The 27884-nt window shown below is 42.8% G+C and overlaps 1 protein-coding gene and 1 long non-coding RNA gene across 2 annotated transcripts; one reads left to right on the top strand and one right to left on the bottom strand.

The window, feature by feature from the left end:
* Window positions 1-82: 82 nt before the first annotated feature.
* On the bottom strand, window positions 83-4822 carry LOC138994179 (uncharacterized). The gene is made up of 3 exons (XR_011468398.1): window positions 4696-4822; window positions 3355-3734; window positions 83-423 (listed from the first exon to the last, which is right to left on the bottom strand). It is a non-coding gene; the product is annotated as an uncharacterized lncRNA (long non-coding RNA).
* On the top strand, window positions 3567-27884 carry SLFN11 (schlafen family member 11). The gene is made up of 5 exons (XM_070393888.1): window positions 3567-3736; window positions 17368-18473; window positions 19994-20122; window positions 23968-24691; window positions 25377-27884. Exons 1-5 carry the CDS (start codon window positions 3570-3572, stop codon window positions 26248-26250), a joined length of 3000 nt encoding a protein of 999 aa, XP_070249989.1. The 5' UTR covers window positions 3567-3569; the 3' UTR covers window positions 26251-27884.

Genomic DNA, 27884 nt, shown 5'->3' on the forward strand with positions numbered 1-27884 from the left:
CACAGTCCAGGACCCCTCACTCCTTATCGCCTGCCTGCTTGCTGCTCTGTACCACTCAGCTCACTGCTCCTTAGTGCTGCCATGGAGGCTCCCGCCACTGCCACTGTACTCGCCGTGAGCCTGGCTTCTGGCTGAGCGGTGCTCCCCCTGTGGGAGCACACTGACCACCAGGGGGCAGCTCCTGCATTGAGCATCTGCTCCCTGGTGGTCAGTTCATAGCAACCAGTCATTCTACTGTTTGGTCAATTTGCATATTAGGGTTTTATTATATAGGATAGGATATTGAATGTGAACTGTAAATGAAAAATGAAATTTAAAAAAGAACCAAATATCTGCGACCGAGCTCATCTCTGCTGGTCCCTGGCACAGTGCCGAGTCTGGCTGGGCCCCTTCGTGTAACTCGAATAAATGGTACTTGTCATTCTGGAAAAAAAAAAAAAAAAAGAACCAAATAAAATTTTAGATCTGAAAAATTTTATATATAAATTTTATATATATATATAATATATATTTAATTCACCTGAGGATGTTTTTAAAATTGATTTTTAGAGAGAAAAATATCTATGTGACAGAGAATTACCAGTAGGCTGCCTCTGCACCTGCTGACCCACCAGGATCTAACCTAAACCTAAGTATGTACCCTAACCTAGAATCCAACAGGAAACCCTCTGGTGTACAGGTTGAGACTCCAACCAATTGAGCCACCTGGCCAGGGCAGATTTGAAAAGTTTTTTTAAATGTACCTCCAGGCCCTAGTCGGTGTGGTTCAGTAGTTAGAGTGTCCCCCCACGCACCAATGGGTCATGGGTTCAATTCCAGGTGAGGGCACATACACAGGTTGTGGGTTCCATCCCTGTCAGATTGCTTGGGCAACTGACTGATGTTTCTCTTTCTCTTTCCCTCTCCCTTCCTCTCTCTCTAGAATCAATGAAAAAAACATATCCTTAGAGGAGGACTTAAAAAGAAAATAAATGCTGGTTTGGTTCAATGGATAGTGTTTGTGCAGGCGGACTGAAGGGTACCAGGCTGGATTCCAATCAAGGGCACATATCTGGATTGCAGACTCAATCCGGGGCCCTGGTCAGAAATTCAGCGAGAGGCAACCAATTGATGTCTCTCACATTAATTTCCGTCTTCTGTCCTCCCTTCCACTCTCTCTCTAAAAAAAAAAAAAAAAAAACAATGGAAAAATGTCCTCAGGTGAGGATTAACCAAAACAAACAAACATTCATCCCCAGTGTGATTATTGAAGGAGTATATGAAGTATTTGTTGAATGAACAGGAAGGGATGGGACTTCGCTAACTGTTTTAGCAACTCTGCAAGCCAGAGGGTGTATTTTTTATTTTAATTTTTATTGATTATTTTAGAGAGAGGAAGGGAGCGAGAGAAACACCAGTGTGTTGTTCCACTTATTATGCACTCTTTGGTTGCTTCTTGTCTGGACCCTGACCAGGAATCCAACCTGCAACTTTGCTGTATCAAGAGGAGGTTCTAACCCACTGCGCTGCACACTGCCTGTCAGGGCCCCTCAACAAAACCCCTCTGGCATGCCCTGGCCCCTGCTATGTTTGGGATCCATCCTGTGAGGGCACCTACTTAGGTTTAGGGTTTGATCCCTGGTTGGGGCTGACTGCTGCTCAGGAAGTGACTGAGGACCGTTGAGGTCCGTGTGCTGTACATCATTGGGCACAGAGCTGGGGTTCCATTGCTGACAGGGCCGACTCCGATCCCCGCTACCCCCACTCCTCCATCCAGGACGACTTCAACTATGACAGCTGCGTGGCCTCCACCAGCATACACATCCGCATGGATAGGTCACCCTTTCCGCACTTCACTCAGCCCGGCTGCTGCACAGTTGCTCCAGGAGTCGGATTTACGGGGTCCCAGGGAGAGCACCCTCCATGCCGGACTCCCAGGAAGAGTGGGGTCCCGGAAGAAAGCACTTCGCTCCGCCTCCCCTCGGGGCTTCCTGCCAGAGCGCCCATCGTGCACACGGACGCCTCCTAGCTGGGTACCGAGAAAACGAAACTGGAGCCCTTCCTCGAACCCTGTCGTCTTCAGTGTAGAAAGGGATAGATGAAAACATCAGCAGCCTTACTGGGGCATCTTTAAATGAAAAGATACCAGAGGTTATTTTTTTCGGTGAAAATAAGTTTATTGTGTAATCAATATTGTGTAATCATTGTGATTTATTGTATAATCATTGCGATTACACAATAACCTGCACTGAGTTATCTGCTGGGATGTTTGTGCTTTAAGTCATGTGAACGCATTTTATTTTATTTGACACAGCCTCACATCCCCCAGCCTCACGCACACGCAGCCCGGTCGTTAGGCATGAGGGCATTAGGACCATTTGCATATTACCCTTTTATTAGTATAGATCAGCCGTGGGCAAACTACGGCCCGCGGGCTGGATCCGGCCCGTTTGAAATGAATAAAACTAAAAACAAAAAAGACCGTACCCTTTGATGTAATGATGTTTACTTTGAATTTATATTAGTTCACACAAACACTCCATCCATGCTTTTGTTCTGGCCCTCCGGTCCAGTTTAAGAACCCATTGTGGCCCTCAGTTTGCCCACCCCTGGTATAGATGGTCAAAGACTCAGTGATTGGGAGATGTTACTTTATCAGCATTGTTACTTATCCTTTCTGAAGCGTAGTTTCTTCCTAGAGATAATCAGCGTATAGGATTTAGCACAACACTAAATCCTCTGTACACATGGTTAAGACATCCTCTGGACCCTGCTGAGTTTTTCTCACTGGACACTTTTCAAGCATGATTTTTTAAGTGTTTTGATAAAATTGATTTTTGGAGAGAGAGGAAGCGAGAGGGAGAGAGAGAAACAGCGATTGGTTGTCTCCCACATGTACCCTAACCAGGGATCAAACCCACAACCAGGGAATGTGCCCCCACCAAGTGAGCCACACCAGCTCAAGTTTGATTTAAAAAAAAAATGCTGTGTCTTCAGGGGGTAATTTGTAGATTCTAATACTTTTCTGCACTCAGATAATTACTCTGTTTGACACACGTAGGCAACATCATGAAGTGATAATGCTGGCCATATTGGAATCAGATTTGGTACAAACTGGATTTGTGTGGCAGTCTGTGATACTAGTAATTTCTGTGAACAGTGAGCCTGGAGGTAGTAATAACGGGAGGTAGTAAATGGGAGTACAGTAGTTCCTGGCTGACCATAGAATTACCTGGGATCTTAAAAATAGATCCACTGTTAGATTCTGAATGTCTAGGGTGGAGCCCTAGAATCTGCATTTTTTTTAAAAGTGTGCTGAAAGATTGGGAACTTGGTTGTAATGTATTTTTTCTTTTTGCAATGCAAGGGACTTACTTAAGCTTTGATTGCCAGGCATTCGTTTCAAAGAGGATCTACTTCAGAGAAGACAGTCTTGAATAAACATATTACCTAGCCACGGGACAAGGTAAAGAGGCAGGCCACCTCCTCCTACTAAGATTCCTTTGTTTTAGAGATCTTGGTTGATTTCATAACTGATCATTTGGGTTGCTGTTTCTTTAAATTTTCTCCTGCTTTAACTTCCCGCTCAAATGTTTTCAAATCCACCAATGAGGAGTGAGCCGCAAAACTTTAGGCGCCATCTTCAGCTTCAATCGGCAGCAGAACTAGCAGAACTCCAGGCCAGTGCCTTCTCTCTCTTCCTCTACCGGCAACCTCGCTGTGTAACCCGAAGTGTTCTGTGCGATTTCCAGGTCCTGTAAGTAAAAAACCTTTATGCTTTTCAGTTACCTGATGATTACTGCTGAAGGGCGTCTTGCAATAATAAGAAGAACCACGTTGTTATTGACAGGATGAGACTGGCATAAAACACTGGCTCATGACATCTCAAACTAAATTCCCTCTAGGACACAACACCTTTCCTCATAGTTAAAAATGATTACTAAAGCCATACTGTGATAATTCTTGAAATCTGTAAGGATGGACACATGAAAGAAACCAAACAAGAAATCTGTACGGATGGACACATGAAAGAAACCAAACAAGAGCTTTCTGCTGGATTTCCTATTGATTTGGCCGATAATGCTGTTGCTATTGTTCTAAGCTTCTTCTGTTTACCACATTGATTTGTAACTTCCCTCCTACACAAGTGACAGCCTACACAAGTCACTTTTCTTCATGGGGGCTCAGATTTCAGAGCCAGCACTTCCTTCTGAGGGTTACCATAGCCCTCAGTCCTGACCGGAACAGATCAGGACTCCAGGAGTTTTGTCTCTAACATCCCAACCCCGAGGAATCTTCTAATTCCCAAGGTCAGTACAGACTGTCTGGAAAGACCCACGCCTTGCCAGTTCAACAGAAAGTATGGTCTTAAAAGAGAGTCTGACTCCTGGTCAAGGGCACGTACCTGGGTTGCAGGTTTGATCCCCAGGCCCCCGTTGGGGGCAACCAGTGGATGTGTCTCTCTCACATCAATGTTTCTCTCCCTCCTTCCTTCCCTCCCTTTCACTCTCTCTCTGAAAATCAATGGAAGAAATATCCTCAGGTGAGAATTAACAACAACAAAAAACCCTATAAGATGAAAATCCACCCTGTGACCCTTCCCGATATATCTTGCCTGTATATTTAGGCAAGAGAGGCTGAGGTGGACACGAATGGCCACACATTTCATAAATGAATGAAATAGACAGTGAGAACTGGTCTGTAGATGGGACTCACCTTCTTGCTCAGGCCAGCAATGCAGGATTCCAGTCCAGAAAACCTGTCAGAGTTCTGAGACAGACTGTGGTGTAAGGGGGTTGGTTATATAGGGCAAGCCAATCAAGCATCTGGGGGAAAAAAAACTTTCAAATGGGAAAGGGAGGAGCTAGAGCTTTGGCGGGAGGGGATGACTGTTCAAATTACTGGTCAGGTTTTTTCGTTTTCATAGTATATACACATTCATTTTCAGGAGAAACTTAAGGTATATTGATTGGGAAGCTCTGACCCATTTGGATTTTCCAGGTTATTTTTGCAAGTGTCAAAAGTACATGTGGTTGTTTTGTTCACCAAAATTAATCAAAAGCACTGGGAAGTGCTTTTACACAAGTTGCTTCTTCAAATCTTTTTGGTGATGGGGCACGCATGAATATATAACTATGAACATTTCAGAGAAATAGTTGGCATTCTAGAATAGGAAAACAATAATCTGTAACAATAGATGTTTATTTTACTAGACACAGCAACACCTACATATATTCTCTACACATCAATTGGCACAGCCACTATTGTAACAAATGTTTTCATGACTTCAGCCATAAATGTAAGATGATTATTTAGACCCAAATTAAATAAACGATTTCTGTATGTGTGTGAATAAATTACTGGAGACAATAATTAGGCATTGAGGTGGGGGAAATAAATCCGAGCTCATTTAATCCTGGTTTTAATTCTGAGCAGGCCATAACTTCTCTTCGTCTGCGTGAAATACACAGCATATGCTTGGGGCGGACGGAGCCAGGATGTAGGATGCGTCTGTTGTTTCTTTGAGGGTCGTAATCTTCTGAGTCCCGGGGGAGCCTAACCTACTTTCCGGGTGGGGCCACGGGCAGAGGCTCCCCACACGCCAAACCACCCCTTAAGCCGCATTTCCAAAGTAGCTCCCCAAGCTGTGGTCCCCACGCTGCCCTGCAGGAGCCCCGCTGGCCAGGGCTCGCGGGAGCGTCGCTGAGGTTGGACATCCGGGGAAGCTACTCGGTAGTCGGTGGGGAAGCTACTCGGTCGTCGGTGGGGGAGCCACAGCTAAGCTGCAGCACTGGGCGCAGGAGGCGCAGGGCGCAGGCGCAGGTGAGGAGCGCGCAAGGGAGGGGGTGAAAGGCGCGAGCGGGCGGGAGAGGAGCGCGCAAGGGAGGGGGTGAAAGGCGGAAGCGGGTGGCAGGCGCAGGCGCAGTTCAGGAGCGCGCAAGGGACGGGGTGAAAGGCGCGAGCGGGCGGCGCAGGCGCAGTTCAGGAGCGCGCAAGGGACGGGGTGAAAGGCGCGAGCGGGCGGCGCAGGCGCAGTTCAGGAGCGCGCAAGGGAGGGGTGAAAGACGGGCGGGAGGCGCGGGCGCAGTTCAGGAGCGCAAGGGAGGGGTGAAAGGCGGAAACTGGCGAGGCGGAAGGCGGGGAGGTGGGAAGAAGGAGGGAGGGTGTGGGTGTGGGCGTGTCTGTCCCGCTGATGTTGCAGCAAGGCTTAAGTTAAAACATGTTCATGTTACTATTTTTTTAAAATATATTTTATTGATTTTTTACAGAGAGGAAGGGAGAGAGAGATAGAGAGCTAGAAACATCGATGAGAGAGAAACATCGACCAGCTGCCTCCTGCACATCTCCCACTGGGGATGTGCCCACAACCCAGGTACATGCCTTTGACCGGTATCGAACCTGGGACCTTTCAGTCCGCAGGCCGATGCTCTATCCACTGAGCCAAACCGGTTTTGGCTTACTATTTTTTTTTTTCCACTATTACAGATGTTCCCCATTTCTGTTACTCTTTTTTTTCTGTTTTCGTTTTTTTGTTCTAAGCGCTGCCCCTGGAGAGGGCCCGGAGCCCCTCCCCCTGCCCACATCTCGGCCAGTGCCCAGTGCCCCGCCTCCATCTGACCCGTTCTGAGTCACGTCCTTTTCTTTTTTTAAAAAATATATTTTGATTTTCTACAGAGAGGAGGGGAGAGGGATAGAGAGGTAGAAACATCCATCAGTCGCCTCCTGCACACTCCCTACTGCGGATGTGCCCGCAACCAAGGCACATGCCCTTGACTGGAATCGAACCTGGGACCCTTCAGTCCTCAGGCCGACGCTCTATCCACTGAGCCAAACTGGTCAGGGCTTGTTCCCTTAATTTTTGTTACTCTATTACAGACGTGGGCAAACTACGGCCCGAGGGCCGGATCCGGTCCATTTGAAATGAATAAAACTAAAAAAAAAAAAAAAGGCCGTACCCTTTTATGTAATGATGTTTACTTTGAATTTATATTAGTTCACACAAACACTCCATCCATGCTTTTGTTCCGGCCCTCCGGTCCAGTTTAAGAACCCATTGTGGCCCTCGAGTCACAAAGTTTGCCCACCCCTGCTCTATTACCTCAAGCTCATAACTGTTAACATTTTGTCAGTTACTTAAAGTCTTTTTCAAATTCAGTAAATAAAATATTGTAGATAAATTTGAAGTACTCCTTGCTTTTCATCTCCAGTTCCATTTTTCTTTCCTTTTCTCAGAGACAACCAATATTCTGAGTTTATTGTATAGCTTTACAGTCTTTTTAGCTTACACCCGGTTTTATATACACATATCCAGGAATAATATGTACCTTGGGTGTATGTGCATACTTGGCGTATTTATAAAAGGTATAAATCTATATGTATACTTCTGCATCTTGAATTTTTAATTCTACATTTTGTTTCTGATATCTGCCACTTATGTTTCTTTTAGTTTATTCCCTTACAGTGGTTTATAATATACATATTACCACATCTTATTTCCTCACTCCTTTATAGATGGACAGTTAGGCTATTTCCAAAATTTGGTGTTACAAACAATACTAAAATGACTGTGCTTACTTATCTGTTCATCTTTGAACAACATCTTGGTTGCTTCCAAGTTTTGGCAATTACGAGTAAAGCTACTAGAAACATTCATGTGCAGGTTTTTGTGTGAACATAAATATTCAACTAATTTTGGTAAAAACCAAGGGGCACAATTATAGGATCATATGGTGTGGTGGGCTGGCACGGCATGACATACTCAGCCCCAGATTGTGCATCTTATGTGCCGCACCAGCTCAGCCAGGTTCAGTGAGCCCGAGTGGGGGCAGTGAAAGATTAGAAAAGACAGGCCAGAGAAGAAAGCTGGGTCTCGGTGGGACACTGCCCTCTCAGATGGAAAGAAACAGTGCCACGGACTATAAGCTGTGTCTTTATTTTATAGCCAGATTCCACGAAGCAAAGTAAGTGGTCAAGATGTTTACAACATTCTCGTGGGTTTCGATCCTATTAAACTACATGCACCTGAACTCTATCAAGCCCACATTACTCAGACACATGGGGACACATGTTCAGACCATAGGTTCAAGCTTACAACTATAGCTGTTGGCTATAATTGTGCTGGGAAGGCTCTGCCCTCCATGCTGGGACTTGCACGTGGCAATGAGAGGACTATGCTTTCTCATTAGTTCTAGGCTTGAACCTGTCCAAACACTAGCTGCTCTCCACATATCCTCCTTTTTCTTGTTTTTAAGCACTTCTGTTTAGATCATCAAAAGCTCTAGGTAAATTATTCAGCATAACCAAAACATAAAGAACAAACTTCTGGCTATTAACAAAACAACACAATGCCAATGCAAAACCAAATTACAGACATGTTAACATTTTCAGGATATCTTACTCAGAGTCCTTAGATTTAGCTCCGCAAGATTTTACAGAAAACTGGCAGTTCACCAATGCTAGCATAGCTTCCACTTCTTGCTTTTCTAACATCTGTTTGGCCTCAGTCGTCATCTTTTTCAGCTGACTCCATGTTGATACCTTGGTCACTAGCATAGTAAGATGCCGCCGATGCGAAGATGTTGTTGATGCAAAACTAGTCCCCTGGATCAGGCTGTTTGGACGGTTGGCCTTGGCACTGAGTCAGCACCAGAACCAGTCAAATCAGACCCCGGTGGAAGTTTCTCACCAGACCAAAAGTCCCAGGGAGCTATCAGGTCGCACAAGAAAGAAATAACCAAAACCTAGAAACAATGCGACTGCAGCAAGAGCTTACAATCTAGGTCAGAAATAAAAGTTAGTTCCTCAAACAACATCAACCACAGCCATTTTTTCCTTTACAGTGGCTTAAACAAAACCTAGGAGATTTTTACCTATTTTCTACTTTATTTTATTTTCTACCTATTTCTACCGCTTATTTCTCTATTTCTACTGCTTATTTTCTACCACTTACTTTTTACCACTTACTTTCTAATTAAGAAATTTATTTATTTATTTATTTATTTTAATATATTTTATTGTTTTTTTTCAGAGAGGAAGGGAGAGAGATAGAGAGCTAGAAACATCGATGAGAGAGAAACATCGATCAGCTGCCTGCTGCACATCTCCCACTGGGGATGTGCCCGCAACCCAGGTACATGCCCTTGACCGGAATCGAACCTGGGACCTTTCAGTCCGCAGGCCAACGCTCTATCCACTGAGCCAAACCGGTTTTGGCTCTAATTAAGAAATTTAAAAATGCTCCAATAAGCATTGTTTTTAGGGATCTCCATCCTAGGACCCTGAATTTCCCAAGTTTTACACCGAGCTCCTACGAAACCTCAACTCCTTATCTTACTTTTGCTTTCAGCTTTTATGTTTCTCTCTCATCAATATTTCTAACTCTCTATCTCTCTCCCTTTCTCTCTGTAAAAAATCAATAAAATATATTAAAAAAAAAAAGTTTAAGGGTCAAACAATACCAAATGTACACGCTTCAAAACCATCTAGGGGTGTTCACTAATTTTAGCTGTTTTATTGTAAATCAGTGAGCCAAGCAGAGGATGCCAACGGACTCAGAGGAGTTGACTCTCAAAGCCTGAGCAAAAAACATGGAGAAAACTTTCCCTTTATACTTTCCTAGTGTCTTTGTCTCCCAAATATAGGGTTTCTTGACCTTTAGCAAGCTTTTCAAAAAAACTCTATGTGCTGGGATGGGACAGTGAGACTGTATCTCAAGGCCTCGTCTGGCGCCAGTATTGACAACCCTGTCTGGGGGCTTGTATTATTCATGATTTATGGCCTTTCTAAAATGGGAGCAGTACTTAAGTGAGCAGGCCTTGCAGGACCGGACAATTAAGTGGGGGGGGGGGGGGGGGGCGGGGGCAGTTACTAGACTATAGGCTGATAATAATGTACATTGGGTTATTTGCACAGATTCAGATTGCCAGCCCGCCCCCAATAATGTCTTATCTCCCCATTCTTTAAGCAAGCGTGTTTACAGAAGCGAGAAATAGCAGAATTAATTCACAAAACAAAGGACTAGCTATGCTTAGTGGAAAATTCAAACAGCAGTTTTTACAAAATAGAGGTTACTATGCTTCATAGCTAATATGTGTAACACTGACAAGTGATCACTTATGTGCAGTAATATGAAGTAAATTTTTTGAAAAATAAAACTGCAGTGGAACAATCCTGAAGACTATGCCAGAAGAACAACAGGTTACCAATGCTAATGTAAAAACATTTAAACCTGTAAAGAATTTTTGTTAGTTTATTTAAGCCAAATTTTCGACAATTGCTGGGAAGCAGTACCTTAACGGATTGGAATAATGTTCCAGAGGATGGCAGTTTTTCACCTATTTTTATGCATTGCAATCAAAGAAGGGGATGTAGATGGGTTACATGCAATCCATTGGTGATAGATTTGCAGTGGTTCTCAACCTTCCTAATGCTGTGACCCTTTAATACAGTTCCTCATGTTGTGGTGACCCCCAACCATAAAACTGTAATTTTGCTACTGTAAACAATATGTAATTATATGTGTATTTTCCAATGGTCTTAGGCAACCCCTGTGAAAGGGTCGTTCGACCCCCAAAGAGGTTGCGACTCACAGGTTGAGAACCGCTGGATTAGAGGGACGGGAGAAAGCAAAGCCAGGAAACCTCTGGGGTTGGATAAAAAATAAAATGATAGACACATACTTAGGTGGGTGCAGGATAGTTAATGGTCAACAATTTACATGATAACAATAACAATGAAGGAATTTGTGGTATATGTCCCTGTGCCCAGGCATAATAGGTTGTGCCCCAAGGGGTCCAGAAAAGGGAAGTTACAAGGATATGTTATCATAGATGCAAAAAAAACAATAGGCTCAGTTAAGGTAAAAATTGACCTCTTCAGGGAAAATACTGGGACTATCCACCATAACTGCTTTTAGTTAAAGTTTTAATTTCAGACCATCCTTAGTGGTTATTTTAGGCCTTTAAGTTTGCAAGACTGCCATGCAGGCCTTCCCTGAGCTTGTCAGGTTAGCATGTGGCCTTTTTTTTTTTTTTTTTTTTGTCCACATCAGTTTAATGCAGGGGTCCTCAAACTACGGCCCGTGGGCCACATGCAAATACAAATATTGTATTTGTTCCCGTTTTGTTTTTTTACTTCAAAATAAGATATATGCAGTGTGCATAGGAATCTGTTCATAGTATTTTTTTAAACTATAGTCCGGCCCTCCAACGGTCTGAGGGACAGTGAACTGGCCCCCTGTTTAAAAAGTTTGAGGACCCCTGGTTTAATGTATCAACCAATTTGTTTCAGCCAGTTTGAATCAATGCTCTAAAATCTAAAACTTAGTTATCTTTCTGTAATCCAAGAGCTTCATGTCAACATCTATGTTATGAAGTAAAGGACACTTAGGTGAAATGTTTTTATTTATCAAAACTGCTGTATCAATTGCCGAGGAGCTCAGCAATGTCATGGAAGACTGAGAAATGTTCATGTGTAAGGTTATTGCCTTAGCTGACTTAAAATTGCCCCATACAATGGCGCATATCAATCCTCAGTGAAGCCTTTAAGAAAACAAACAGCCGAAACCGGTTTGGCTCAGTGGATAGAGCGTCGGCCTGCGGACTGAAGGGTCCCGGGTTCGATTCTGGTCAAGGGCATGTACCTTGGTTGCGGTCACATCCCCAGGGAGATGTGCAGGAGGCGGCTGATCGATGTTTCTCTCTCATCGATGTTTCTAACTCTCTATCTCTCTCCCTTCCTCTCTGTAAAAAAAAAAAAAAAAAAATCAATAAAATATATTTATAAAAAAAAAAAAAGAAAACAAACAGGTAGCAAAGTGGGTTAGAGGAGGGATCTGCTCTTAGAGCTATCAACTTAGGAATTCTCTCAATTATGAAGTATTGCAGAGAAGTGTCTCCCCGCCCCCCCCCCCGCCCCCTCCCGCCCCCGCCCGCCCCAATCTCTGGTAATGACAGCATTCCTTACTTCAGATCTGGCATTCTTTTTCATCATCACTGTCTTGTGAATCATCATCTGCTCCATCTACTTCCGGTAAATCTACATCTTCATCACCACTTATGCTGTTCATTATCTCAGAGAAATGATCAAAATTGGGCATATCTTCATTTGAATCATCTTCCCAGTCCATACTAAGCCAATTAAGCTTCGCCCTTTCTTTGGTTAATCTTGGCCGTGACTGGCCAGATTCTTCTTTTTGTAAACAATATAAAATTGATCTGTTTGTTCTTTTATTCTTGGAATCATTTGTCTCAGTACAGTGAAAAAGATCAATTTCATTTAAATGTTTAAAATTATCACTTTCTCCAAGACATATGAATATGTTTGAATATTGCAAAATTTACATCTTTACTGTCTTCAACACAAAATTCAATAATGACATAGTTCCCTTAATTCTATCACTTGCAGAAGCAGGCTGCATCGTGAATGGGGCAGAGGGACAGGTGAATGGGTGGGTAGGGGGGTGGATTCCTCTCAGGTGGCAATGCTTTCTCCTAGGTGCAGCCTCTTTGCTTCCCCTAAGCAGCAAGCAGGCTAAATAGACCTGTGTCCCCAGAATGCAGCATGGAGAAAACTGACTCCTCCAGTTGTCAAGATGAAGAAAGTGACAAAAAGGGGCTTGAGGGTGGGGAATGGCTACATGTGAGTGAGTGAGGGCTGGTGAGGCTGTTGACGCAGCAAAATGCCTATACTAGTAAATATTCTTTTTTGAAAATATATATTTTTATTGATTTCAGAGAGAGGAAGGGAGAAGAGAGAGATACAAACAATGATGAGAGAGAATCATTGATTGGCTGCCTCCTGCATGCCCCCTACTGGGGATTGAGCCCGCAACCTGGGCATGTGCCCTTGACTGGAATGAACCTGGAACCCTGCAGTCTGCAGTCTGCAGTCTGCAGGCTGACGCTCTGTCCATTGAGCCAAACCAGCTAGGGCGCCTATAAATATTCTTTATCAAGTTGGGAAAGTTTCCCTTAATTGATAAATTGTTTTTTGACTTAAATTGTAGAGTTCTTTATATATTCTAGATTTGGTTCATTTGTCAGATACATGATTTGTAAATATATTTTCCATGTATATAGCTTGTCTTTTCATTTTTTAACAGGATCTTTTACAAAAGAAAGTTTTAAATTTTTTAAGAAGTTCATATTATTGATTTTTTTTATTTTACAGATTGTGTTTCTAGTGTTATCGAAGAATTCTTTACTAGCCCTAGGTCATCAAGAGTTTCTCCTGTGTTATCTCATAAAAAGTTTTATCATTTTACATATTTAACTCTAGGATTCATTGTGAGTTATTTTTTGGTAAGGTGTCAGGTATAAAGTTTGAGTTGAAATTATTATTTTTTTTCGTTTCCTATGGACTATTTAATCCAAAGTCCATCATTTACATTATGGTTTATTCTTGGTGTTATACATTATCATCATCCAAAGTCCACCGTTTACATTATGGTTCATTCTTGGTGCTGTACATCCTATGGGTTTGGACTGGGAATCATACCTGAAACCTCTTGGAGTACAGGATGACACTCCAACCAACTGAGCCACCGGGCCAGGGCTGTGGTTCCTAAATTAAATTCTCTTGCAAAACACACTGGTTGACCCAGCTCATCTATTTTCTTTATCATATCAGCCAAGTCAGAGTTTTTCTGGCTTGAGGCTGGGCTTCTCCCTTAGTCTAGTCAGCTGGGGCCATTTAGTAGGAGGGAGCAGAGGTCCCTAATAAAGCCAAGCCTTTCGTGTGTGTGTGTGTGTGTGTGTGTGTGTGTGTGTGTGTGTGAGAGAGAGAGAGAGAGAGAGAGAGAGAGAGAGAGAGATGCACAGGTCTCTAGTTAGAGAACTCTGTGAAGATGGTGCTTGTGGTGCCAGAAAGACCTCTGTGTATTGATTAATATTATAACAGGGAGGAGAGTAAAGGAAATTTGAATAACCCAGACAGCCCATGCTGAAGCCTGAACCATCCCACACAAGTTCTAGCTGTCAGCTGTAAGAGACACAAAAAAGAGAAGGTGGAGAAGGGTTTTTGTTTTGTTTTGTTTTGTTTTTTTAAATATATTTTATTGGTTTTTCACAGAGAGGAAGGGAGAGGGATAGAGAGTTAGAAACATCGATGAGAGAGAAACATCGATCAGCCGCCCCCTGCACACTCCCCACTGGGGATGTGCCCGCAACCAAGGTACATGCCCCTGACCGGAATCTAACCCGGGACCCTTGAGTCCGCAGGCCGACGCTCTATCCACTGAGCCAAACCGGTTCGGCTGTTTTGTTTTTTATAATTTTGTTTTATTTCCAAGTGGAAGGGAGAGAGAGAGAGAAACACTGATCAGCTGTCTCCTGCACGCCCCACACTGGGGATCCAGCTTGCAACTCGGTATGTGCCCTTGACCGTAATCGAACCCAGGACCCTTCCTTCAGTCCATAGGCCAACGGCTCTATCCACTGAGCCGAACCAGCTAGGGCTGGAGGAGGGTTTTAAGGAAACAAGAGCTTCCCCCAGTAAGAAATTCCAACCTTGAGTCTTTGAAGTCTTTAAAGTGTTTGGACTATTTAATATTCATCTGAAAAGCCACAAAGGCTTTCAGTTTTCAGTGTTAGAACACGGCCCCGTCAACAGAAAGGCTGTATTTACATGTAATCCTAGCGTTTCAGATACATTCCCATACAATTCCAGGTTCTATTTTTTTGACTTAGAGATTAAATCTAACATCGTGTTCTGAACTCTATATACTTGAATTTCTAAGTTTTTTATGCCGGGTTTTTTAAAAACGCCAAGTTTTTGTACCGGAAATAGAAATGTAATCAGTATCCTTTGTGTCTGGGGGTTCCCAGTAGGGAGTGGCTGGTGTGGCTCAGTTGGTTGATCGTTGTCCCACGCACTGAAAGGTCACTGGTTCTATTCCTGCTCAGGGAACATGCCCAGGTTGCAGCCTTGATCCCCAGTGGGGAGCATGTAGGAAGCAGGAGGCATCCGATTGATTTTCCTCCCTCTCATTGATGTTTCTCTCTCTCTCTCTCTCTCTCCCTCTCCCTTCCTGTCTCTTTAAAGCCAATAAAAACATTTTTTAGAAAAACCACTTCTTACTATGCCAGTGATGGTGAACCTTTTGAGCTCGGTGTGTCAGCATTTTGAAAAACCCTAACTTTACTCTGGTGCTGTGTCACATATAGAAATGTATGATATTTGCAACCATAGTAAAACAAGATTTATATTTTTGATATTTATTTTATACTAGCGGTCCGGTGCACAGCCCGGCCTGTGCCCTCTCACTGTCTGGGACCCCTTGGGGGATGACCACCTGCTGGCTTAGGCCTGCTCCCCGGAGGATTGGGCCTAAACTGGCAATCAGACATCCCTCTGGCAGCCTGGCAGCCCTCAGGGGATGTCCACTTGCCACTGGGGAGCAGACCTAAGCTGTAGTAAGACATCCTTAGCGCTGCTGAGGAGGCAGGAGAGGCTCCCACCACCACCGCTGTACTGGCAGCCATCAGCCTGGGTTGTGGCTGAGCAGAGCTCCCCAATATGGGAGCTCACTGACCACCAGAGGGCAGCTCCTGCATTGAGCGTCTGCCCCCTGATGGTCAGTGTGTGTCATAGTGACCAATCATTCCCAGTCTTTCTGCTGTTAGGTTCAGTTTGCATATTATCCTTTTACTATATAGGCTAGAGGCCTGGTGCATGGGTGGGGGCTGGCTGGTTTGCCCTGAAGGGTGTCCCGGGTCAGGGTAAGGGTCCTGCTGGAGTGCCTGGCCAGCCTGGGTGAGGGTCTGATGGCTGTTTGCAGCTGGTCACACCCCCTTCAGGGTGGGGGTCCCCACTGGGGTGCCTGGCCAGCCTGGATGAGGGGCTGATGGCTGTTTTCAGGCTGTCCACACCCCCTTTAGGGTGGGGGTCCCCACTGGGGTTCCTGGCCAGTCTGGGTGGGGGGCTGAGGGTCATTTTCAGGCTGGCCGGCGACTGAAGCTCCCAGCCTCTCCTTTTTTTCTTTATTTTTTATCCTGGGATTTATTTACCTTCTATAATTGAAACTTTGTTGCCGTCCTTGCTCATTGCAGCTCTGAGGCCACGGCCTGCTGAAAGCAGGTATCTGGGGTTTGTTTAACTTCTATAATTGAAACTTAGTTGCCGTCACTGAAGCTAAGAGCCAGCTCCAGCTCCATGGCCACGGCCTGCTAAAAGCAGGTATCTGGGGTTTGTTTAGCTTCTATAATTGAAACATTGTTGCTTTTGGGCTCAGAGCCGGGCCGCAGCAGGCAGGGAACCTTGGCTTCCTCCATCACTGGAGCAAGCAAGCCTCCTGTTCACTTCAGCTGCGTGGTTGCCGGCCGCCATCTTTGTTGGCAGTTAATTTGCATATTGCCTTGATTAGCCAATGGGAAGCATATCGGAGGTATGGTTAATTAGCCTTTGTGTCTTTTATTAGATAGGCTATTTAAATGCCATTTAACAAAGAAAAATCAACCAAAAAAATGAGTTCGCATGTCACCTCTAACACGAGTGTCATAGGTTCATCATCACTGTACTATGCCAATAAGTGGTATCACTAACCACCCAGTTGCCTATGCCAAAAACCCAGTTACTAAAATTTAATCCTGATTTCTATCTGGTCAGTGGAGATAATGTTAATATCTCTCATATATGCTCAAATTTTCTGCATCCCACTTCCACTACTATGGCCCAGTGCGCCATCATCTCTCACATGATTTACTGCAAAATCCTTCCAGCAATTGCTTCATTCAACCATGTTTCCTTTCAGACAATAAGCTCTGAGAGGCAAGACTATGCTCATTCTTTTTTTAAAAAGTATATTTTTATTGATATCAGAGAGGAAGGGAGAGAGAGAGATAGAAACATCAATGACGAGAGAATCATTGATAGGCTGCCTCCTGCATGTCCCCCACTGGGGATCAAGCCTGTAACCTGGGCATGTGCCCTTGACTGGAATTGAACCTGGGGCCCTTCAGTATGCAGGCTGATGCTCTATCCACTGAGCAAAACTGGCTAGGACTCATTTTTGATCTACCATTTAATCGCCAGCCCCCAGCACTTAGCAGGAACTCAATAAATATTTTCAGAGCCCTAACTGGTTTGGCTCAGTGGATAGAGCGTCAGCCTGTGGACTCAAGGGTCCCAGGTTTGATTCCGGTCAAGGGCGTGTACCTGGGTTGCAGGCACATCCCCAGTGGGGGGGGTGCAGGAGGCAGCTGATCGATGTTTCTCTCTCATCGATGTTTCTAACTCTCTATCCCTCTCCCTTCTCCTCTGTAAAAATCAATAAAATATATTTTTAAAAAAGAAATAAATATTTTCAGATCATTAATGAATGCATTTTTATGTACTATGTAATTTACTTCTGCATCAACATGAGATATGTTTTAATGCTTTCTGTTGCAGAACGAACATGAAGAAACATAATCCATCCCTGGTGGTACAATTATCTTACCCAGACTTGGTCATCAATGTAGGAGAAGTAACTCTTGGGGAAGAAAACAGAAAGAAGCTGCAGAAAGCTCAGAGAGAGCAAGAGAAGGAGAAAGTTTTGCAGGCTGCCTGTGCTTTATTAAACTCAGGAGGAGGAGTGATTCGGATGGAAATGGCTAACAGCGATGAGCATCCTGTGGAGATGGGGCTGGATTTAGAAGAGTCTTTGAGAACACTTAGTCAGTCTTTAGATTTGCAGGCTTTCTTTGAGACTAATCAACAAGGGAGGTGTTTTTACATTTTTGTTAAATCTTGGAACACTGACTTTTTCCCTGAAGATGGTTCCAAGCCCTGCATTTGCAGCCTGAATTCTTCTTTACACCATAGATCTGGAACTTCTGTGCTTCTCATGGATTCAAGAGAGGCATTTCGTCTCCTGGAAACCAAGAAAAGAAATGCAAAAGAGATGGGAAAAGAAAAAAGAGATGGGGAAGAACCTTCTAATAAAATTCTCAGGGGTGCAAGTTTTGCAAAGCAAAACTCTCATGACGAGCAGAATCCAGAAAATTTGGATTCTGCTCACCAAATTTTCCAAAGAGACCACCTTGAGTATGGTGAAATCCTGCCTTTTCCTGAGTCTCAATATGTAGAGTTTAAACAGTTCTCCACGAAACGCACCCCAGACCGTGTAAAAGACATAATTCCAAAGTATATATCTGCATTTGCAAACACTGAGGGAGGCTATCTTTTTATTGGAGTGGAGGATAAGAGCAGGAAAGTTCTGGGATGTGCTAAAGAAACCATTAAGTGTGAGGATTTGAAAAAGGAAATAGAAGATGCAATAAACAAATTACCTCGTGTCCATTTTTGCCAATCCCAGTGCCAGATAACTTTCACAGTCAAATTCTTGGAAGTGTTAGCCGAGGGGCAGTTGGATGGTTATGTTTGTGTGATCAGAGTGGAGCCATTCTGTGGTGCAGTGTTCTCAGAAGCTCCCAGGTCATGGATGGTGAAAGACAAGGAAGTCTACTGCCTGACAACTGAGGAATGGGTACGCATGATGAAGGACACAGACCCAGGTAAGAGGGGAAAATACCTCCCTCCCTGTCCTTTTCTTCCTCTAGCACCCTCATACTAAACAGGCTTTCCTTTCTTTCCTATGACTTTGAACTTCTCACACCCACTAGACTCTGTGTTATTTGAATCTCCCAGTATCCTGCTTTCCATACATGATAAAAATTTGCCAGGTAATTAGAAGCCCAAATCAAGTGTCTTATAATAGGCAATGTTTTCACATCAGAAGATGAAAAGAAAATTTGGGGGAATTGATGCCTTGTAGTAGCTCTTACTGGCTCTAGGGTCATTTATTAATATTTCAAGAATTTTTGTGAGCCAGTTGTTAAACAGAGTCATTATTAAAAATTAAGTTATATAAACTTATAATTAAATTATATTAAAAACAAATGCAAAGTCACCACTTCTGAATTATTTACTACATTTTATTTTTATTTTTTAAAATATATTTTATTGATTTTTTACAGAGAGGGATAGAGAGTTAGAAACATCCATCAGCTGCCTCCTGCACACTCCCTACTGGGTATGTGCCCGCAACCAAGGTACATGCCCTTGACCGGAATCAAACCTGGGACCCTTGAGTCAACAGGCCGACGCTCTATCCATTGAGCCAAACCGGTTAGGGCTATTTACTACATTTTAATAGCATCTTTGCTTGTCAGGTTATTTACATCTATTGTATCTGTATGATAGAAATACTATAAAAGGCTGTGCTATTGTATGTTTCTTATCAACTCTGCACTTAGTGATGTCACATTGGTAGCTTGAAACTGTCTATGGTGGGAATATTACACCACAGAAATAAGCTACATGTGCATAGATATTTACTAAAACACTGTGCTACATACCATAAATACAAATGAAATACTATCTAGACATAGAAAGTAAAGAATTATATTGAATGGGAAACACATTCAAACTTCCAAATAATGTCTCTTCATTGTTGGATTTTGGCAACCTCCATATGCAATAAAGACATGAGTCTACACAGATGAATAGAGCATTATCTTGCCATTATCTCTCAAGTCACACCACCTACCAGTGATTCTCAACCTTCTGGCCCTTTAAATACAGTTCCTCATGTTGTGACCCAACCATAAAATTATTTTTGTTGCTACTTCATAACTGTAATGTTGCTACTGTTATGAATTGTAATGTAAATATCTGATATTCAGGATGGTCTTAGGCGACCCCTGTGAAAGGGTCGTTTGACCGCCAAAGGGGTCGAGACCCACAGGCTGAGAACCACTGACTAGACAGTCATAGAATACACCTACTTGTAAGGCAGTGGTTCTCAACCTTGGCTGCACATTATAATTACCTGGGAATCTTTTTAAAATCCTAATTTCTGGGCCTCATCCTCCAGAAATTCTGTTTCTTTGTTACTAATGATGAGGCCCAGAAATCAGGATTTTAAAAAGATTCCCAGGTGATTCTAATGTGCAGCTAAGGTTGAGAACCACTGTTGTAAGGCCTCTTGCAGTGGTGAAAGACGGACTAACATGAGTCTTTTTTCTTTCTTAAGAGCTTCTGAAATTGTCCGAAGACTTTGAATCTCAGCTGAGTTTGTCTAGCAGGCCTCCTCTTAGCAGACCAGTGTTCTCCAAGAAAGGCCTGGAACACAAGGAAGATCTCCAGCAACGTTTATTTTCAGGTAGCAACTGTGGTTTGCCTACTTGACACCAGACAGTTTCTATGCTAGGATAAGGGCAGTGGGGGGTAAATGGTTATTTATGCTTGTTTTTTAAAACCCTGAAAATATACTCTCCAAACCTATGTGTACAAGATGATGATGCTGCCAGTAGATTGGTAATAAGTAATTTAGAAATGAATCTTCACTGACCCCACTGGCTGAGGCAGTCCCATATACAGAATCCAGGATTATTATTGCCCTTAAAGACTATTTGGTCTTGAAGATCTCAAATTACACTGATCATCAGTATTTCTGGTTACTTTTAAAAGTACAGATACCTGGTTCCCCACTCCAGACTCAATAACTTAGACTATCTGGGATATTATGTCATAATGTGCATTTTTATCAAGGTTACTCACATGATTTTGATGTTCATTCATCCAGACTGGAAATCTTTTTATCTAGTTGAACTAGAGTCATACACTGTACCAACAGAAAAAAAATTGCCCACCTCTGCCATATTTTCCAGAGGAGTAGCTGCTATGAATATAAAAAAGAATAAAGATTTATATCAAGATGTAACATACGCCCTAGCTGGTTTGGCTTAGTGGATAGAGCATTGGCCTTTGGACTGAAGGGTCCCATGTTCAATTCCCAGCAGGAACATCTGAGGTTTTCCCATTCATTTGCATATCAAGTTTATATTTTAAAAATTGTCCAAAATAAATTGAATTAGATACAAGATTAAGTATAAACATTGATAACTATTTTCAAAACTCTATAAGCTCCATTTTAGTAGCGCTTATTACCACGGAATAAATTATAACTAAAACAAAATAGCAGATTGTATGTTCATAAGAGCAACAATCTATTTTTCTTTTTTTTTTTTTTTTTTCTTTTTTAAATATATTTTATTGATTTTCCACAGAGAGGAAGGGAGAGAGAGATAGAGAGTTAGAAACATCGATGAGAGAGAAACATCGATCAGCTGCCTCCTGCACATCCCCTACTGGGGACGTGCCTGCAACCCAGGTACATGCCCTTGACCGGAATCGAACCTGGGACCTTTCAGTCCGCAGGCCGACGCTGTATCCACTGAGCCAAACCGGTTTCGGCAACAATCTATTTTTCTTATATAAAACACAAATTTTTGCCCTAGCCAGTTTGGCTCAGTGGCTAGAGCACCAGCCTGCAAACTGAAGGGTCCCAGGTTTGATTCCCGTCAAGGGCACATGCCCCGGTTGTGGGCTTGATCCCTAGTAGCGGGTGTGCAGGAGGCAGCCAATCAATGATTCTCTCTCATCTTTAATGTCTCTATCTCTCTCTCCCTTGCTCTCTGAAATCAATAAAAATATATTTTTAAAAAGGCAAATTTTCAGGAATTGTACCAAAAATATAAAGAATAGTTTTTAATCCTCACCTAGAGAGTGAGGATATTTTTCCATTTATTTTTAGAAAGAGTGGAAGGGATTGGGGAAGGGGGGAAAGAGAGGAAGAAGGAGGGAGAAAAGCATCAGTGTGCAAGTGACACATCAATTGGTTGCCTCCTGCTCTCACCCCAGCCAGGGCCAGGGATTGAACCTGCAGCCAAGGTACATACTATTGACTGGAATCGAACCTGCGACCCTTCAGTCCCCAGGCCAATATTCCAACCACTGAGCCAAACTGGCTAGGGTGAAAGGGACACTTCTTGCCTTGACATAATTTACTTAGGAAGCATGTCCTATTTTATAGTTAAAGTAAGACCTATTCAATGATGAGATAAAACACATTTGCTATGAAATTCTTTAGTGCTTTTCTCCATTTATCAGGAGGGATGGTCTGTGTGACTGGCAGGGCAGTGCAGTAGAGTGGAAACCACAATAGTGTCTGAGGCTTCGGTTTGGATGCTGGCTCTGCCATTTCCTATGGGTGTGGCCATGGGCAACTCACTTGACCTGTCTGAGTTCCAGTTTTCTCATAAAAAGGAGAATAAATGAGTATTTCTCCCTTGCACAATTGAGAGGCCCAGAGATGTCTGTAATCTCCCTAGTACAAGCAACAAATAATGTGTTTTCTTATTTTATACTTCTTTTTGTTTCTAAAGTTCTATTTTAAACATATCCTTATGTTATTCTATTTTATCCATTCTAAGAAGTGTGTTTCCCCCATCCTTTAACATCTCCTAAATCTGGATGTTTCATAATGGATGCCGTCTCCCACTGGCTATCATCCAGGTTGCAGACATAATCAAGTATTGTGAACACCTGGTGCAAGTGAGAAAGCATCAGCAACAATGGACAATAAACAATTACCAATGAACTTTGGCTAATTTAACTTAAAATTACTACTACAAATCTGACACCAGCACAACAGGATAAAACAGTCTCTTCACTCCCTCCCCCCTCTGCCCATCTTTGGAACAAATGATCATTGAAAGAGTTTAAAACCCTACGTTATTCTCATGTCACATCATTGTTCTTTGCTCCCTCATGACAAAGGGAGACTTTGTGATGGATGTAGTCTCACCCTGGTCTGTGAGTGATACCAGAGTTTAGCTTCAGGAGAGTTAGCTCAGGGCCTAACTTCAGGGTCTCTCAGGCCAGGACCACAGGGAATTCTCTGTGAATAAACGGTTTAACATGGCTCCATCTTCTCCGCAAATATTTAATGAGCACCTTCTTCCAGGGAGGCTCCTCCTACCTCCATCAATGGGAACTGTTCAGGGAAAAATTGAGATTCAGCAGAACATTTCCCAAGCAGCTACCATGAACCAGATATTTTGTGCTATTTTATTTATTTCTCACCATAAGAAATGTGCTATTTGTTAATGTGGGTGTGTTTTTTGGTTTGTTTTACAAATGAGGGAACAGTCTTAGACAGTGGTTCTCAACCTTCCTAATGCCGCGACCCTTTAATACAGTTCCTCATGTTGTGGTGAGCCCCAAATTCATTGTTACAAATTGAACATAATTAAAGCATAGTGATTAATCACAAAAACAATATATAATTACATATGTGTTTTCTTAGGCAACCCCTGTGAAAGGGTCGTTCAACCCCCAAAGGGGTCACGACCCACAGGTTGAGAACCGCTAGCCTTAGAGAAACTAAGGAATTTCCCAAGGTTATAAACATAATAAGCACATAGATTTAGATGAAGTGTGCCAGGTTTTCAATACTTCTTTTCCTTTATTATAAAACTAGTGGTCTGATGCATGAATGAAGTTTCGTGCAAGAATGGGCCTTTGTTCCCCTGACTGCCAGCACCACCTTCGCTCTGGCCAGAGCAGCCTTTTCTGCCTTCCCACACTGCCCAGAGGTCTGGAGCGGCTGGGGTGGCCATGACGATGATGCAAGCGTCCTGCCCCATCCCTGGCCGCTGGGAGCCTGTGTATGCATATTAACCCGCCATCTTTGTTGAGTTAATTTGCACACTCACTCCTGATTGGCTGGTGGGCATCGTAAAGGTACAGGCAATTAGCATGTTAGTCTTTTATTAGGTCAACTAGAGGCCCAGTGCACAAAATCGCACCTGCCTCACCCGCCACACCTTGGAGAGGTGCCCCACCCCACCCTTACCGTGCTGTGGAGAGGTGCCCTGCTCCACACACCGTGAGAGCCGTTGCTCATGGGCTGGGGGTGGGGGGAACCAAGAGGTGCTCCATGCACCTCATGGTGACCGGTCATTTGGTTGTTCTGGTTGTGACGCCTCTGGCCTTTTATTATTATGATAATAACATTTATAAAAGAACATATTCCAAAAATATTTAATTTATCATAAGATTAATTATGATTGAGTATAAATATAATTACTTTTTATTAATTGTAATTAATCATATAAATAAATATGATATTGACCTCACATTTATAACTCTTTTTATATTTAGTATCATCAGAAGACTTGCAATTTACTCCCGAATCTCTCTTGAAGGAGCTGTACTCAGAGCATGAAGGCCTGGAGGAATTAATAAAGAAGCAAATGCATTCTTTCTCCCGGGGAATTTTGATCTTTTCTAGAAGCTGGGCTGTGGACTTGAACTTGCAAGAGAAACAGGGAGTCATTTGCGATGCTCTGCTGGTAACACAGAACAGCCCCCCCATTCTCTATACCATTCTCGGGGAGCAGGATGCAGATGGGCAGTTGTACTGCACCCGTACTGCCTTTACCTTGAAGCAGAAGCTGGTGAACATGGGGGGCTACACCGGGAAGCTGTGTGTCATGACCAAGGTCCTCCATCTGAGTCCTGAGAGCAATGCAGAGTCCTTTGAAGGTTCAGACTCTCTGATTAAGTACCCTAAGTCCTACTACCTTGCAGACACCAAGCAAATGGAAGCCTTGCTGCAGTCCCTTGTGATTGTCTTGCTCAGCTTCAGGTCTTTCCTGAGTGACCAGCTTGGCTGTGAGATTTTAAACCTGCTCACAGTCCAACAGTATGAGATCATTTCAAAAAACCTCCGCAAGACCCCAGAATTGTTTATCCATGGTTTACCTGGCTCAGGGAAGACAATCGTGGCCATGAAGATCATGGAGAAGATCAAGAATACGATGGGTTGTGAGAAAAATGAAATTCTCTATGTTTGTGAGAACCAGCCTCTGAGGGACTTTATTGGGTAAGCAGTTGAATCTCGTTGACACCAAATAAGGTTCAGTTTGAAATCATTCCATGTCTTCCTCTACTCAAATCACTTTCTTACTGCCCTAACTGGTTTGGCTCTGTGGATAGAGCGTCGGCCTGTGGACCGAAATGTCCCAGGTTCGATTCTGGTCAAGGGCATGTACCTTGGTTATGGGCACATCCCTAATAGGAGGTGTGCAGGAGGCAGCTGATCAATGTTTCTAACTCTCTATCCCTCTCCCTTCCTCTCTGTAAAAAAATCAATAAAATATATTTTTAAAAAAACACAAAAACTAAGCTACAAATCACTTTGTTCATTTTTTTAAAAAATCCTCATCCAAGCATATTTTTTCCATTGATTTTTAGAAAAAGTGGAAGAGAGAGGGAAAGACAGAGATAAATATTGATGACACATTGATTGGTTGGGGAGGGTCCAGTCTGGAGAGGAGCTTGCAACTGAGGTACGTGCCCTTGACCGGAATCAAACCTGGGACCCTTTGGTCCACAGGCAGATGCTCTATCCACTGAGCAAAACTGGCTAGTGTTTCACTTTGTTCCTTGACAGAAGGGTGGTAAATTGATCTGTAACAACAGTCCTGTGTTTATAGGAGTATGATAGAGCAATTTTCCTCCTTTATATACTTGGAGAAAACCTGATTGTGTCTTTTTAATTTTTACAGTAATAAAGATATCTGCTATGCAGTGACCCGGAAAACCTTCATGAAAGAAAACTTAAACTTTGAAGAGATTCAACACATCGTCATTGATGAAGCTCAGAATTTCCGCACTGAAGATGGGGGCTGGTATGAGAAGGCAAAAACCATCACTCAGAGAGGAAAGGATGGCCCTGGAATTCTCTGGATCTTCCTGGACTACTTTCAGACCAGTCACACGAAATGCTGTGGCCTCCCCCACCTCCAATACCAGTACCCAAGAGAAGAGCTTGTCAGAGTGGTCCGCAATGCAGACCCAATAGCCAACTACCTACAAGAAATAATGCACGAAGTCAGAGAAAATCCACCACCTAACATCCCCTCCAAGTACCTGAATATATTCAGTGAAGCTGAATGGTCTCAAGGTGTTCCAGGCAACTTAGAGATGAGTAAGCACAAGGATCAGGAGCAGATGGTGGATTATATAACAGAAAAATGCCATTCACTTTTGAAGGCTGGATATTCCTGCAAGGATATTGCTGTGATTTGCAGCACAGCAAGTGATGTAAAGGAATATAAATCTAAGCTTCGAAGAGCACTAAGGAAGAGAAAAAGGCCTCGGTCCAGTGAGGAATCTCAGTCCAGTGAGGAATCTCAATCCAGTGAGGAATCTGATCTGTTATTTGTAGGAGATGCATCAGATATCATGCGCAATCACATTGTATTGGACAGTGTCCGTCGATTTTCAGGCCTGGAAAGAAACATCGTTTTTGGGATCGATCCAAAGGCAGCTGAGCCAGCTGTTTTGCACAATCTTTTGCTCTGTCTGGCTTCCAGGGCAAGGAAACAGCTGTATATTTTGACTTTATCTGAAGGAATAACTAACTCTGCATCATTTTAATGATGGTCTTAATTTTTCCTATCATAAGCACAGTATATGCTTCTATTTAATTGTATCTCTCTCAATTTCTTTCTTCAGTATCTTATAATTGTCTGATTATAGGTTTTTTACCTCCTTGGTTAAATTTATTTCTAGGTACCTTATTTTTGTTGTTGTTGTTGCAATAGTAAATGGGATTTTTTTTCTTAATTTCTCTTTCTTATGGTAGTTCATTATTGGTGTATAAAAATGCCACAAATTTATGAATATTAATTCTGTATACCACTACTTTGCCAAATTCATTTATTAGATATAGTAGGGTTTTTTGGTAGAGTCCTTAGGGTTTTCTATATACAATATCATATCATCTGCAAATACTGACAGTTTGGATGCCTTGATTGAGTAAACCCAGCTGAGATCACTCAGGCTGTCCCAGGGCAGACAACCAATCCAACTTATAGAATGTTTGGCTATAAAATGGTTACTGTTTTCTACCATTAAATTTTGGGTAGATATGTTAAGCAGCAAACACTGATACAATAACTTCTCAAAGAGATATCTGCACACCCATGTCTATTGCAGCATTATTCACAACAGCCAAGATAGAAACAACCTAAGTGTCTATCAAAGGATGAATGGATAAAGATGTGGGATATATACACAATGAAATGTTATTCAGCCATGAGAAAGAAGGAAATCCTGCCATTTGTGACAACATGGATGAATTTTGAGGGCATCATGCTAAGTGAGATAAGTCTGACGAGAAAGACAATTACTGTGTAATGTCACTTATATGTGGAATCTAAAAAAACTGAAATGGAGAGAAGAAAAGTGGGTACAGAAGCTAGGGGACAGGGGGTTGGGGAGATGTTGTTTAAGATTATAAACCTGCATCTAGTAGATAAAAAAGTTCTGGAGATCTAGAGCACAGCATAGTGTATATCATCAATAATTCTGTATTATAACATCAAAGTTTCTAAGAGACTAGATCTTAATTGTTCTTACCACAAAAAAGAAATTATAATTATGTGACTTGATAGAGGTGTTGAAGCATAGGCACTCCATCTTGTTCCCGTAACCTCCATTTTGTAAGAACTATTGTTTAAATTTTCCACTAAACACAGAGGGTCCTTTGTTCTTAATTAACTCTGCTATTCCTGGCTTCTGTAAGCATCTTGCTCGATTAATAGGGAAGATAAGCTCAATTATCTGGTCCTGCAAGCTGCTCTGCTGACGTAGGGTCTGGTCCGTCCCTGGTTACACCCATGCCAGGTGTCTTTTAGTTATCTGAATTGTGCTGTGCTCAAGGCTACAAGCTCCCTGCAAGATATCTACTAAGCACTCTGCCCCCATCCCAGTACATAGGGCTCTTTGAAAAGTCTGCTAAAGGTATGGAAGCCCTATATTTAGGAGACAAAGAAACCGGGGTCGGGAGCGTATAAAGGGAAAGCTTCCTCCATGTTACTTTGCTCAGACTCTGGAGACAACTCCTCTGAGACCGCTGGCGTAATAAAGACTCCAAATTTGGCTTACTGATTAAGGCGTCCTCTGTTTAGCTCGCTGATTTCAAATATAACATTGTTAGCTAACACGATGGTAATCATACTATAATGTATAAATGTGTCCAACCAACATGTTACTTACCTTAAACTTAT

This window comes from Myotis yumanensis, unplaced genomic scaffold (assembly GCF_028538775.1).
Source record: "Myotis yumanensis isolate MYYU_CA2020_CCGP unplaced genomic scaffold, mMyoYum1.0.hap1 SCAF_16, whole genome shotgun sequence".
Classification (NCBI taxonomy): Eukaryota; Metazoa; Chordata; class Mammalia; order Chiroptera; family Vespertilionidae; genus Myotis; species Myotis yumanensis.